At 41.0% G+C, this 14,862-nt stretch overlaps 1 protein-coding gene across 4 annotated transcripts in view; it reads right to left on the bottom strand.

Annotated features, from left to right (window-relative positions):
* Positions 1-14,862, bottom strand: part of CREB5 (cAMP responsive element binding protein 5) — a 678,892-nt gene that overhangs the window by 508,260 nt on the left and 155,770 nt on the right. For all 4 annotated transcript variants that reach the window (XM_073581352.1, XM_073581350.1, XM_073581351.1 and 1 more), the window contains 2 exons: positions 11,762-11,833; positions 446-539 (listed from right to left, as the gene is read on the bottom strand). In XM_073581352.1, coding sequence (XP_073437453.1) covers positions 446-539; positions 11,762-11,815 — 148 coding nt within the window. In that variant the 5' untranslated portion in view covers positions 11,816-11,833. The remainder of the gene's footprint in view (positions 1-445; positions 540-11,761; positions 11,834-14,862) is intronic.

Genomic DNA, 14,862 nt, shown 5'->3' on the forward strand with positions numbered 1-14,862 from the left:
GATAAACAGCATTTTGTGATTACATGTGTTATCTTTGTCTAATATTTAAATTTGTTTGGCGATCTGAAACATTTACGTATGACAAACATGCAAAAGAATAGGAAATCAGGAAGGGGGCAAACACTTTTTCTCATATCTGTAGATTTGGACCCACTCAGATGTGTTTTCCCCCTCCCCATTCCTCCATGCTGAGTCCCTAGCCTGCGTTCTGTACCTTTGCTATATATACTGTAGCTACATCACTGGGCAACAATACACTGTGCATGCTATCAGAAATTTCTATAAAAGTGCTTCCCATCTTTTGACAAAAAAATCCAATATCAACTCTTCTCAATCTTTTTCTGCTATTTGTCTACCACTATAATGAATTAAATTCTAACTTAGTTATTCATAACAGATTTTGTCACTGTGCACCATTCTGAGTTACATTTTTATATCATGTTACCTGACAGCAGGTTATCATTCTTTATTGAAGGAAACTTCAGGGTCATTTCATGCTTGTGCCTGTGAATCATCAGGTGATCCTCAGTGGGGAATCGCTGTAACACAGAAAACGTACATGTGTAATAAATCCTTAGTAAAGAGTATGGATACAACACAAACTGAGCTGTAAAAGTAACAGGTTCCATTAAAGACATCTTCGGTATTAATAAGTAACTAGACATCACTTACAATGAGAGTTCACTCACGTAACAATACTGTTAAGCTCCTGTCACCTCTCCCAATAAGTCTTTTTCAGCAAATACCTGTACACCCCATAAAACAACATATTTTCTAATAACTCTGCTTTGTACTTTTCTTCTGTTATGGGTCTTACTGTTCCCTGTATCAATGGAGTGTATCCTTACCATGTCAACATTAATTGAATAATCACTGAATAATTGAATAGTTGAAGCTGTTGACCTATCCATTACTAATCCTATAGTTGATTGGTAAATAAAGACACAGCCAGAGTAAAGTCTTTTATTAGAAATAAAACAAAACACAGTTTTACTTTTTTATTTAAAAATAACAAACACAGTTATACTCACCAAACGCCTATTCCACCGAAGCCCTCATTCTCCTGTAATAAAAATAAAATAAAAAAAACAACAATATACCATACCTGTCTGTTTTTCTGTCCCACGCCGTAATCCATGTCAGGGAGATATGATAAATGCAAAGGTAATTCGTAGTTATATTCCACGCTGCCGCTAAGACAAATTCCAGGAGAATGCTGTATGATTGCAGTGGTTTTATTCTATGCGTTTCAGGGGTCTGCCCCCTTCATCAGGAAATACCACACAGTACATACAGGTATCACAGACATAAATAGTTTAGAGAGGATGCTGGATTTCAAAAAAATGAGCGCCAGCAAGTCAGATGATGCAGTGTCAAAGTTCAATGACATCACATAGTTAACAATTCAAATGAGATATATTACAAAAATGTGAGTAGTATAAAAGATTGTTGATTAAACTTACATTTCCAGAAAAGTTTAATCAACCATCTTTTATACTACTCACCCACTGCAACCATACAGCATTCTCCTGGAATTTGTCTTAGCGGCAGTGCGAAATATAACTACGAATTCCCTTTGGATTTATCATTTCGTCTGGACATTGAAGACCTGTGGATCTGCAGCAGCCACTACCTACACGCTTTTATCTCATCCTAACCAGGTGAGCATGTTTCAAGATATACTGTCCTCTGTAACGTGGATAAGACCCTATTGCGCTTTTTGTCTCCCCCCCTTTTTTTTGTGCAAATGTCTGGGAGATAAACAGTTTCGAACCTGGATGGTACCAAGATGCAACCGTCCAGGCTGAGAACCACTGGTGATTGTGTGGCTGTGAGCGCAGCCTCAGTGACCAGTGGTGATGTCATTGAGGTTACCTCCAGTCACTGAGGCTCCGTTTCCTGCCCGGCTGAACTGCAGTGTCCTCGGTGCGATCCCCGATAGCAGCGCAAGAGTTTTGTAATTGTTCGGCCGAACCCGCCAGACCCAAACATCCAGGGGTCCGCCCATCTCACAAGATGCACTGTCTGGTACTAAACTTCGACTGTCTGTGTGCCTTCTATTCAAATTTTCATCTGCTGAAAGAAATGATATCGGTCATCGTGTACAGTTAACAATCAAGGGAGCCTTTGAGGAATGGCACCGCTTCCTGGTATGTGTCAAGCATGAAATCACAGACCCCAAAAACATACTTATGTAGAATAAGCTAAGAAACTAAACCCTAGGCAAGCTAGAGGGACTTTATTCTTTTATAGATTTTATTTTGTGGTGACATTAGACCTGGCACTAAAAACGTTAAAGCTGATGAACTCTCACAAACTTTCTGTACTTTTCAAGTCTCTCTGAACAAGTTTCCATTCTACCTAATGGTTTAGTTGTATCTTGTGGTTCATTAGCTCTTATTGAGCAGATCAATAGGTCTTGAGATTTGATCTCTTACAAAACTCTTACCCAAACATTATTTGCTCCTTCTCACGTTTCTCCTTTGGGCCCTTCAAGAATCACATGCTTCAGAACTTGCAGGTCATCTTGGAATTAACAATGCTATCATACTGGTAACCATGAATTTTTCGTAGCCAACCATAGTTTGGGACTGTAGAGAATATTTTATAATATGTTGACAGACAGAGGGACTAAGTGACCCTGTTTGAGGAATCTAAGTTAGTCATCAAACACATTGCATGTCTCCATTTTATTTTTCAAAATATCGTTTGCCTACCACCAAGAAAATGCTAATCAGGCACTCGAGCAATATCTTCGGTGATATCCAACTGATCATCAGTCTGACTGGATGAAAATTCTTTTTTTAGCTGAGTTTGCAATTAATAATCAATATCAAGAGTCCATTATAACTTTGTACTTCTGTAATCTCGTGTATCATCCTTGCCTCAGTTCTTTTATTGCCTCCGAGCGAGATGGAAAATCCAGAGGTTGATAAATTTGTGTATAGGTTGATGCCTATCTAGTCTAATGTCAGAGATAGCTTGAGCAGGGCACAGTGTAGATAGACCGGCTCTGTTAATAAGAGATGCATGGGTAGGCCTATGTTTGGTGTTGGGGACAAGATTGGTGTAATGATTCCGGATGTTACTTGGTTTTACCCTTGTCCAAGATGGAGTCTGGTACTTCGCACTGTCCTGGAACTTTCTGTCTGTCCTGCTATTTAAGTCCGGGTCGGGAGATCTTCCTTTCCTGAGTAATTTGTTGCTGTTGGCTCCTGACCTTCTACTTGTTTCTTCTGGACTCCTTGCTGCTGCTGCTGCTCGTTACTCGGTGCTCTATATCTCCACATTCTGCTGCCTTCAGTCCTCTGTGCTACTCCTTTAGCCTGACTGAGATTACTTGTTGTCTGGACTTCTGGTGTGGAGCTACTCGCCTCTGGAACTGCTGTGGTCAGTAAGAAATTCTGACTCCATTATTTCATCCTGGGCTGTGTCTGTTGGGCTGTGGTGCTGGATTTGAGTGGGACTTTTCAGCCCAAAAGGTACATCTAGAAACCTTCTCCTGCTAATGCTCCACCCGTGTGTTAATAGACTCCCACGTTTAAGTCATGTGTGCATTCCCACTCATATTATTGCTGGACTTCCACGTTTAAGTGCTGTGTGCAGTCTCACTCATATTACTGCTGGACTTCCATGTTTAAGCACTGGGTGAATTCACACTCATACTATTGCTTGACTTCCATGTTTAAGTGCTGTGTGCATTTCTGCGTCATATTACTACTGGACTGGTTCGTATTAGTGGTCGCGCCCCGCTATTCAGTTTGTTGAACATTTCTATATTATGCTGTGCACTTCGTTATAATTGCAGGAAGATCTCTTACTTTGTTAAATACACTTGTTTTCCTCAGCTTTGGTCTCAGATTTGTTTTATCCCACGCAATCAGATTCCATAGTACCCACATAATTGTTACAATTGGGTTATCCACTAAAACATCAAATGTATGGTTCCTTCTGTTAAGCTATTTATCTTTGGGTAGAGTCACTTCCAAATTTAACTCTCAGTAGCTACTACTAGTTGCCAGTCATTGTTTGTTACAACCCTCATCTGTTCCTTTGTCTAGCCCTTGTATCCTTAAATCATGCACCTCAAGGTGTTTAGTTCCTCACCTTGGTTCATGTTTTTAGTTACCCTAATGCCTTTCTGACCTTGTTTGAAATGGTTTGACACCTCTTCTCTGTGCCAGCACATTCCAATGAGCAGCAAAAACTTTGTGGACATAACCAGCGTAAGTTCAGTTCCTGATACAGGAGTTAAAGGGGTTGTCCACTACTAGGGCAACCCTTCCTAGATCAAAATGTTGATAAAACAATAAAGCCTACACTCCCCTTCCATTCTGGCACCATTCCAGCAGTCACTTCACGCTCGGTCCTGGGGCTTGAGTGCGGTTGTTGACATGTGACGCCTTAGAACAAATCGAACATGAAGAGGAAGTCTGGTGTTATGGTTGTAGACAGGGTTCCTTCCCTGTCCTCTCAGGGTTAAATTTGTATGGCCTCCTTTTGGTTTGGGGAGGGCTATATTTATCCGCCTTCGTCTGGGGATCCTTGTCAGTGATACATCTGTCTTAGCTGTGTGTCTGACCCCCTGGTGTGCTTGCAAATTGCTTAGTCTCTTTGCTTTCTCATGTATGACCCGGTCTGTTTTCTCATTCTGTGCATTGCCTTGTGACTCTGTGCTTTCTGGCTCTGACCTTCGGCTTGGTACTCTAACTTCCCACCTGTCTTCACCGCTATCTCCAGCTTTCTGACCTTTTTGCTACGTCCTAACCACTCTTAGTATCTCACACTTTGGCACTTTATCGACCTCCCAGCTTGACTTCGGCACATTCAGACTACTCTCCGGCTTTGCTGGTCACCGCCACTACTTGGTGTCTGGCTCCGACTCTGGCCACTCCCCCCAGTGGTCTCAGGTCCTGCACTCCGGCAGGTAAACTCACACACCCGCTGTCCTTCTGTAACACATGCACAAACTCCTGCAATAAGTCTGCAGCAGGGTTCTTGATATCTGGGCTGCAGCTGATCCCTTACTTCCTTTCTTCCTCTGCCTGCTCATTCCATCAGGATGTGGGGACAGTGACGCCAGCGCTGATTTGGTGCTGGCATCACATGTCACAACAACAGCACGAGAGCCCAGGGAGAAGGAGTGCCAACATCGTGGGAACAGCGCCAGCACAGGAGGTGAGTATAGCCTTATTATTTTGTGGTGGCCAAACGAGGGGTATGAGAAGAAGTTGTCCAGGTAGTGGGCAACTTCTTTAATGGGTGGAAGCCAGGATTCCCTTGAACCTGCTAAATGGCTTGTGGAAAGTCTGCCTATAGAAACCCTACTAAGCACTGACAGCCTACATTGAACAGAACTAAATTACACAAATATTTAATACGGTAAAATATTGAACAACTATAGCAATGAAGAACATAAATGTAGTAGTTTGTGAATAAACCAGAAATGTAAATCTCATGGTAGATAGTTCTCTGTCAACTACAACTTGGCACTGTTGGTTGTGGAACATTCTGTCTACACTATATTTGAGCAAAGTAACTCTTGCTTCATGTAATGTCAAAGCGTATATTCGGGGCGGCAGGTGGTTTTACATTCTCAAGAAGACCAGATCGTCTACTTGAGGTGTGGAAAACCTTACATTTGTCAACATGAATCATGCATTAATACATGCCAAGGCCTCTTCTTCCAGGAGTTTAGATGAGCAACTTTCTCCAGGTGCCAGTCAAAGGTGTTTCTCAGGGGCTGGCCAACTGCTGTCCCTTGAGATCCCCGCCTAAAAACGTGATAATAATGCCTGGAGTAGCTTGGATGTTTAAAATGTGATCAGGATCTGAGCAGGTCAGGGTGTATGGAGCAGGCTCAGGAGATAAGCCAGCAACAAGTGATCACAAGTTCTTCCACCCCTCACCAGTAATAAAGAAGTTCTCAATTACTAAAATGTTAAAGATCCATACTAGAAATAGATCTTCAATATCAAATCAGTGGAGGTCAAACAAACGGCATCCAACATCTCCATTGATCAGCTGTTACCATCTCTAAAAGCGGACAAATGAAATCAATGAAGAACACAACCACATTGTCATAAATGTATATGATGAGATCTGCAGTACTCAACAGCAGCCACTAATAAGTGTGCTGTGCTGTTGCTGTTCCACTAGTACACTGCTTACATCCGGCAGGCTTCCAGTGCTGCTAACAGCTGATTGGTAATGGTGTCACTTGTCAGACCAACACAATCTATAACTGATGTCCTATCGTAAGGCTAGGGTCAGACAGCCGTAGATTCGCTCATCCGAGAGAATCGGGCCAATTATGCAAATGACGCTCTGATCAAACTGTGATCAGAGATTGCTCAAAGTGTCCGCATAGTGTGATCCGATTCTCGCGGATGTGAGAATTGGAGCACACTAAGAGTAGGAAATGGAGAACAAACCTTCTCCACCTTCTCAATTGTGTCAATGCAGATAAATTAGAGTGCAATCTAATGATTTCCACGCACTTATTGATTTGCATGGCCGAGTGCATTCCGCTATTTGGATCAAACAGAGACACACTGCAATTCTTGGTCCGAGTTAAAAAGTTGGACATGTGCGCAATACCATAGAATAACAATGGTCTGAGTGTGTTCGGATGTTTTGCTGGATCGCACTGGTATGAGCGAGCCTTAAGGATAAAGTCATCAATGCCTTAGAAGTAGAAAACAGCTTTAACTTACTCAGAAGGATTTATAATCTGGATAAATCCCATAAATACACTTATCCTGTCAAATTCTGCACATTCATAAAAACATACTTTTAAATGCATCTTTATACAAGACAAATGCAAAAACTAAATCTAAAAATTATTTTTACGATGTTACCAACTAACACTGACTCATAAAAAATAAATAAACAGTATTGGCATCTAGAATAGGTTCCTGTGCATAAATCTGCCACATCTGCTTAAAGTAATTGTTTTGAATAGTTTTTGTTTATGCAATGCTAATCCCTTCCTCCTGATGACCACAACAAATCATCAAGAGAAGAGGACATGCAAATATGCTGCAATTCTGTGAGGTCACTATTGATTGGAAAACAATAGGCAAGAGCAGTCACTCAACAGCACAATGGTCAATAGAAAGACAAGATATTTTCAGCTCCTCAAATTAAATTGTTCTTAGACAGAGATTAGAAGATGAATTTAAAGGGAACCTGTCATGTAAGCAAATGCTATTAACCTGCAGATACACGGTTAATCTGCAGGTTAATAGCGTTCACAAGCTGCGTGGCTCCCACACTAAGAGCCCTGCTGCCGGAAGGAAATTAACTTTATTCCTCCGGGTAGCCTTTCAGTAATTTCAGTCATAGGGGTTCAGCCGGCACAGCTTTAGTCACAACTTTAGAGCCAGCTGTCAGTCAGTGCCAGGGCATGGTTACAGCCGCCACTTTCTATGCACTGAGCCTTGACAAAAGCCACACTGGCCACACCCCTATGACTGAAAGCCCGAGGCTGTCGGGAGGATTAAAGTTAATTTCCTTCTAGCAGCAGTACTCTCAGTGTGGGCACCGAACAGCTTCAGAACAATTTTAACCTGCAAAATAACCCCTTAATGACCACCGATACGCTTTTTAATGGCGGCAGTTAAGGGTACTTATTCCTCAACGCCGCTTTTTAACGACGCTAAGAAATAAGGTTATAGCACCCCCTAACATCGGAAAATCTAGTAGCTGAGACCTTGGAGAACATGAATCGGGACGTTTTTTTCCGTCCTCTGTCCCATAATCGCTGTTATTCACTGAATAACGGCGATCACAAAAAAAGTCAGATTTTCCATTCATTTATCGCTCCTCTGATATGATCTAGCATACCAAAGGAGAGAGAAATTGGGTCCCCTGAGCCCCCCCGATACCGCCGATATCCGCAGATCATCGTGCTCTGTCCCCCGGCCCTCTTTCCTGGAAGAAAGTGTCGGGCGCATGCGCAGTGTGACTGCCAAGATCTGCCGGATGGTACCAGGCACCAATAGGAGATTTTTCCTATTGGTTCATTTTGATCACTGTGATACACCCTATCACAGTGATCATAATGAAAAAAAATAGTAAATAAAACCTCTCTTTTTCACCCCCTTAGTTAGATAAAAATAATAAAATAAAAAAATAGTATTTTTTTCCATTCTCTGCAATTAGGGTTAGGGTTGGGGTTGGAGTTAGGGTTGAGGTTGGGGTTGGTGTTAGAACTGGGGTTAGAGCTGTGGCAAGGGTTGTGTTAGGGATAGGGTTGTGCTAGGTTTATGGTTGTGGTTAGGGTTGGGTTTGTGTTGGGGTTAGGGTTGTGTTGGGATTAGGGTTGGGTTTAGGGTTGTGTTAGGGTTGGAGTTAGAATTGGGGGGTTTCCACTGTTTAAGTACATCAGGGGGTCTCCAAACGTGACATGGTGCCCGCCATCGATTCCAGCTAATTTTGCATTCAAAAAGTTAAACGGTGCTCCATCCCTTCTGAGCCCTGCCTTGTGCCAAAACGGAGGCTTTCCCCCACATATGGGGTATTGGTGTACTCAAAAGAAATTCCACAACAAATTTTGTGGTCCATTTTCTCTTGATACCCTTGTGAAAATAAAAAAGTTTGGGTCTAAAGTTAATTTTTTGGTGAAAAAAGTTACATGTTATTTTTTTCCTTCCACATTGCTTTAGTTCTTGTGAAGCACCTGAAGGGTTAATAAACTTCTTGAATGTGGTTTTGAGCACCTTGAGGGGTGCAGTTTCAGAATGGTGTCACTTTTGGGTATTTTTTGTCATATGACCCCTCAAAGTCTCTTCAAATGTGGTGTTGACCCTAAAAAAATGGTTTTGAAATTTTGTTGGAAACATGAGAAATTGCTGGTCAACTTTTAACCCTTATAACTTCCTAACAAAAAAAATTATGTTTCCAAAATTGTGCTAATGTAAAGTAGACATGTGGGAAATGTTATTTATTAACTATTTTGTGTGACATGACTCTCTGATTTAAGGGCATACAAATTAAAAGTTTGAAAATTGCAAAATTTAAAAAAAAATTGTCAAATTTTCATTTTTTTCATAAATAAATGCAGGTCATTTCATTATAATGAAATACAATATGTCACAAAAATGCAATCTCAGAATCAGTGGGATACGTTGAAGCATTCCAGAGTTATAACCTCATAAAGTGACAGTGGTCAGAATTGTAAAAATTGGCATAGTCATTAAGGTCAAAATTGGCTCAGTCACTAAAGGGTTAACTCTATAGCTGCAAGTTAGTATCTTTTTTCACTTGATGGGTTCCCTTTAATGTGTGCAGGGCTTTAGGTAAAATATTATTTAAGTCCTATTAAAAAGCATCATCCACTTAAGGGACTTTTTTTCTTACTTAAATGCATGAATTGGGGCTAAAATTGATTTTTCTGCGATTGGGTTTCATTGAAAATGTTGCAGTTTCACTCGTACAGCCTCTATGCAGCATTGCCTATTGCTGGCTGCAGAATGAGTTAACTGGGAATCAGTCAGTCAGCCCGCTGACTTGGAGCTTGTAACACTTGTATCTATCTTCGCTGCTGATATATGAAAAGCAAAGTCGAATGTGCAAGAAGAAAATGAGAAAAATAAAAGTAAAGTTGCAAAATGGCAAAGAAAACCCAATTGCAAAAATGATTTTTAGCCCCAGATATATGCATTTAAGTAAAAAAAAAATGTCCCTAAAGGTGCCAACAACTATAAAGGGGTGATCCAAAACATACACTGGTTTAATCCTAAATGTCTGTTTACTTAATGTATTAATATAATTGCTTTTCTAAAATACTTTAATTAAAACTTCTCTACTAATCCCTCTCTACTCTAATTAAATGCTTTACTTTTTCATTTTTTACCATCTTGTTTGATTTCATTTAGTTTTAGAATCCCCAGTGTGTGCTAGGATACTCAAATGAGATATCATCAGGAGGAAGAGGCTGCTTGGATTGCCACAGTCTCTGGAACCAACCTGAAATGAAGCATCATCAATGACGTCCATTTCCGTAACTGCGCTAGTCTCTGCTTTACTGAGCGTACATTGTTTGTCAATTTCCGACATATGCTCAGTAGGATCTTCTCACTGTGCTATATTTTTTTGATGCACAGTGACATTGCACTCTTTCACAGGCAATGATGAGAAGTGATAAGTCAGCAAGTGAGTGAACTGTCAGTGAGCATTGTAAGGAGATAACATGGCGAGCAAAAAAAGCAGAGACCAGCCACGCTCCCAAAAGTGATGTTTCTTTTAGGGTGGAGACAGAGGCTAGGACAGTGACAGCATCCTTGGCCCCTGATGACATCTCATTTGAGTATCCCAGCATGCACTGGGGATTCTCAAAAAAATGTGAATTTGTGTTAATTTTTAGGGATTCAATGAAACAGAAGGATTTGAGAAATTTTTGATTCACTTTGTGTTACGCACCAAAAATGGCCAATGCAATTAATTTTACACATTGCAAAGGATTGCCAAAGTAGGATCATGTAATCTCAGGCTCAATTTGGTAGGCTTCCCCATAGTTCCTTGCAGCTATCACATCACCTGATATAGCACAGATAATCAGAAGGAAATAACGAAGCCTGTATAAAAACAGAGGCAGGAACTGCAGCAGCCACTGTGTGCTTAATCTGGACAGTGAGTGAACGACACAGCTCATAGCTTAGCCATAGAAATAGAGAGTGAAAGCCATAAAACAGTGAATAAATTCTACATATTCTGTGAGAAAAGAAAGCAGTGAAGAATAATTGCCATCTTTTTACCAATAGCCACAAATGTTAAGGTCGTTTTATCAGTATTAAGTCTATATGAGTTTAAGAGCTTTAAAAGGGAGACCTCAGTGTGTTTTTCATGTCTTTTAAAGGATCATTGGAGTACTTGTGCATCACGGGGTTACCGCAGCAGAGAAGAGGTAGAAGACCATTGCTCCTACTCCTGCGCTGAAGAGAAGCACTTCTCCTTCTTTTTAAATGGTCTTTATTTCTTTTGGCAGAACAGGGGTTAATCATCCATGTTGGAGACTCTGGGAGTATGAGCTCTCAGTTGAGCTTGGTTAGCCACCACTCCCATCCCCTTTATAATCTGGGTCCTGATTCAAACCCATGTCAGAGCTAGATTTTGCTGCTTGGCCTGGAAGAAAGATGTTTGGTGGTTATATGAGGACTTTTGGAGGAGTTATCAGTGACTGTTGCGTGGTATGTAAATATGATCATTCCCTTTCCTCCTATTACTCTGGTTATTCCCCCATCCCCACTCCCTGGTGCATTTCTCTGTTATGTGTGAGTGAATATTTGTATGCTTGATGTTTTCAGTTTACCCTTGTTTGCGTTGCCTTGTTCGTCGGGTTGTGTACTGCAGTGCACAGTAGCGCACCTGTTCCCTGAGTGGGGGAAGAGAACAGATGGAGGGCTGATTCAGGAGATAAGGCAAGGGTGGTGGCCCTGGCATCTTCACCTTCAGAAGTATCCCATAGAAAAGGGTGAGCTAGGGTGCCCCCTAGTGGTAGGGACAGGGAAGGAACCCCTGGTCCCGGGTTACCTGACAACTAGGTCGTGACATTGTGATCAACAGAGAATCAGTGAGAACTTTTGATAAAGCTGGCAAAGCTGAATTTCAAAAGATTCGCTCCTGTCTACATTTCACCTATCACTGGTTTTGATACAATAACTTGCTATTGATTACAGATGCAGGCCTTTGCAATAAAAAAAATCCTTTTGTTGATTACAATACAAATCATCCTTATTAAAAAATCTCATGCACTTACTTGTGAGCAGCCAGGAGCATTGCACACAAAGGACCGGTCCTGCTCTAAGTTCATCTCTTATTCTTCATATATCTAGAATGAAAAATGGTGATAATTAGATACTCAGGAATCTTTTCACTTCACCACTATCAGTTTATATTTTCAATAAAATTAACAAAACATTATTACTACAATACCCTAAGCAATTTGGTTAAAGGGCCTGTCACACTAAGCAATATCCCTAGCAATATCGCTATAACGTCACTGATTTTGTGACGTTAAAGCGATATTGCTAGCGATATCGCTGTCTGATACTTACCTCGACCGGCTCCCCCGCTGATTATCGCTGATCGCACGAGAACGTCCTGGGCCGTTTCTTGTCGGCCACTTCCTGCTGTGCTTCCTGTGGCACTGACGAGCGACGCGTGGACGCAGGCGGGAGGACGTCAGGATCGCCTCGTCTGACAGGTAAGTAGCGACCCCCGACCCCTGCTATGTCGCTGGTGAGATCTGCCTATTTGGCAGCTCACTAGCGACCACTTAGCGATCCTTACCGCGTCATATCGCTGGTCGGGATCGCTGGTGCATCGCTAAGTGTGACAGTACCTTTAAAAAGAGGATATAAATGTTTAAATTGCTTTTTTTTATGATTTATCTGGTCAATTGTTTTACAAGTATTTTTTTTTTCATTTATCTTACATTGTTACCTTTCCAAATATCATCTGAATTTTTAAAGCAAATGACTGCAAATATTCAATAACATTCCCACCCTGGTCTAGCCCTCATGAAATACATAATTTAATTTATAACATTAGTCAACCCTACATGCTTACAAGCTGGCCAGCCTGATCTATGACCGCCTTTTTGAAAGCCAAACAACAGTTAATTGGTCAATAAAACAAGCAGCATCTTATATTAATAAAATTGGGATCTGGGCTGTTGCATGAAGAGTCCATAAATGAAACAGTATTTTTGTCTTTCTTTGTGTTGAACTCATTGACAACACTGAAGAAAATCTCTCCCTAAAAACTTAATTCACACATCTATTTCTCACAAAAGGAACATTCCATTATTGTGGTAAGTAATGACTGTGACAATTTTTTTTTTTTTTTTATTCAGATCAATTGAGAAAAATGGAGATGTCTGTTTTTGATTGATTCATGTCTTAAAACTAGTCTATGCAAGTCAACAGGTCCGTAAAAAAAAGTGTAACACTCGAATGCCATTCATGTGTTATCAGAGTGCTGTTTGGTTTTTACAGTTTAGTTGTTAACTTGGATTGGATTTTTTATGCATATGAGAAAAACAGATACCACACCGTTGGTAAAATAAAAGGACACAAGCAACAAAAATGGATGAAATTAAGATCCAGCTCCTTGATGGCAAAAGGTCCATTTTTTCTTGTATGCATTAAAAAATTGGATGTCTGACTGAGATCTTAAGTAATGTTCATAGAATTTTTTGTGGTGGATTATTAAATTAATCTGCTTCAAAAGCCACATTAAAAACACCTCGAATACTGATCCTATTGATTAAATTAAAATACACTTTGTTGTTGTTCAAATAGTTACATTTTTCCAACAACGTTTTGAAAACCTTTCTACTGGAAAAATAGAAATGACCAGTCACTTTTTTAATGTGAATTCCTCATTGATACTTTCAAGTTAAAGTGCTGCATAAAAATGCATGGAAAAATAATGCTTCAAATGCTTTTCAGTCCCTCCAGAACACGCATTGTGCACTGAAGTGAAGTGAACCTCAACCATCCACTGCAACAGAAAAGTTAAGCAGCGGGTTAGTGCAGTTTGAAGAGCCAGAATGTGGAAACTCATTGTTTGGGCAGAAACCCTTAGAATCTGGGTGAAACGGTCAAGGGACCCCACAGAAGCAGTGAATACATACAGTAAAGACGTGGTGCAAACACAGAAGGCAGAACAGAAGGGCAGTACTGTCTTTCAGTGGCTTTATACTTCGCAGATTAATGATCTTGTGTCTGGGGCGAAACAGACTGAGGGAATCATACCCGTAGCAGTGTTGCACAGAGAAAATGCTGAGGAACCGTCAGGGATGGTCCAACCCAGGCCTGTGCTTTGTGATCACCAGAGTAATGCAGGGAAAGAAAAGGGTCATTGTTTTGTGAAGCCTGTTGTAAAGAATGTGAAGTCTTTGGATGCGCTGTGTAATGAAACCAGTAAAGATGTTATTGCTGAAGTTGAATTGGACTGTGTCTCAGTTTCTCCTGACCCATCTGGAGAGGATCTCCCACAGCAGAAAAGGGAATTCGAAGGAGCTGGACACGAAGGCACAGGTATGCTGACAAATGGTGAATATGTTTCTGTGAGGGGAGGCCAGGACACTAATGCCCAGGTGTCCTCAGCCATGACTACGGTCCTGGACGAACCTTACAGTAGTACCTGCTGGCTACCTGCAGGTCAAGTCTGACCACCATCAGGAGCTTCATTGAACACCAGGAAGCTGCTTATCTATGCCACTTCCTAAGAAAGCCAGAACCTGTGGTACATCGGGTCCACATAGCACGTGTGCCAACTGCGGACATGATACCGGGCAGTGCCTGTCTAGTGAGTGTGTCCTAGCTCTATACAAATATTTGCAGCAAAGCTGCGCCCACAAGACAACTGCATCCTCGCTACATACACCACAAGACGGATTCTGCCTGGGAGTATGATATCACATACATAACCACCGTTCCCAGCTCAGAAATTATCAAATCCTTGAAGCAAATGGTGCTTGTGCTGAGACAATTCACAAGTCTGTAGTAACAAAGAGTGACTGGAGACTTTTAATTCTAGACTGGACAACCCCTTTAAGGTTTACTATATTATTACATAAAGAAATCAGAAGGAATAAAACATTTGTCTTCCATTACAAGAGTCAGAAATATACAGTTCGGTCCATAAATAATTGGACAGTGACGCATGTTTTAGCTGTTTGCCAAAATATATTCAAGATACAGTTATATAATCAATAAGGGCTTAAAGGTCCACTGCTAGGACAACCCCTTCTCAATCCGAATATTTGTCCCCATTAAAATAAAAACACCTATATTCACCTCCCGTGTCATTACTGATTTCTTAAATGTCCGTAAACAGGGACAGTAACAC

Source organism: Dendrobates tinctorius, unplaced genomic scaffold (genome assembly GCF_039654945.1).
Source record: "Dendrobates tinctorius isolate UK_male_01 unplaced genomic scaffold, ASM3965494v1 ptg000070l, whole genome shotgun sequence".
In the NCBI taxonomy this organism is placed as follows: Eukaryota; Metazoa; Chordata; class Amphibia; order Anura; family Dendrobatidae; genus Dendrobates; species Dendrobates tinctorius.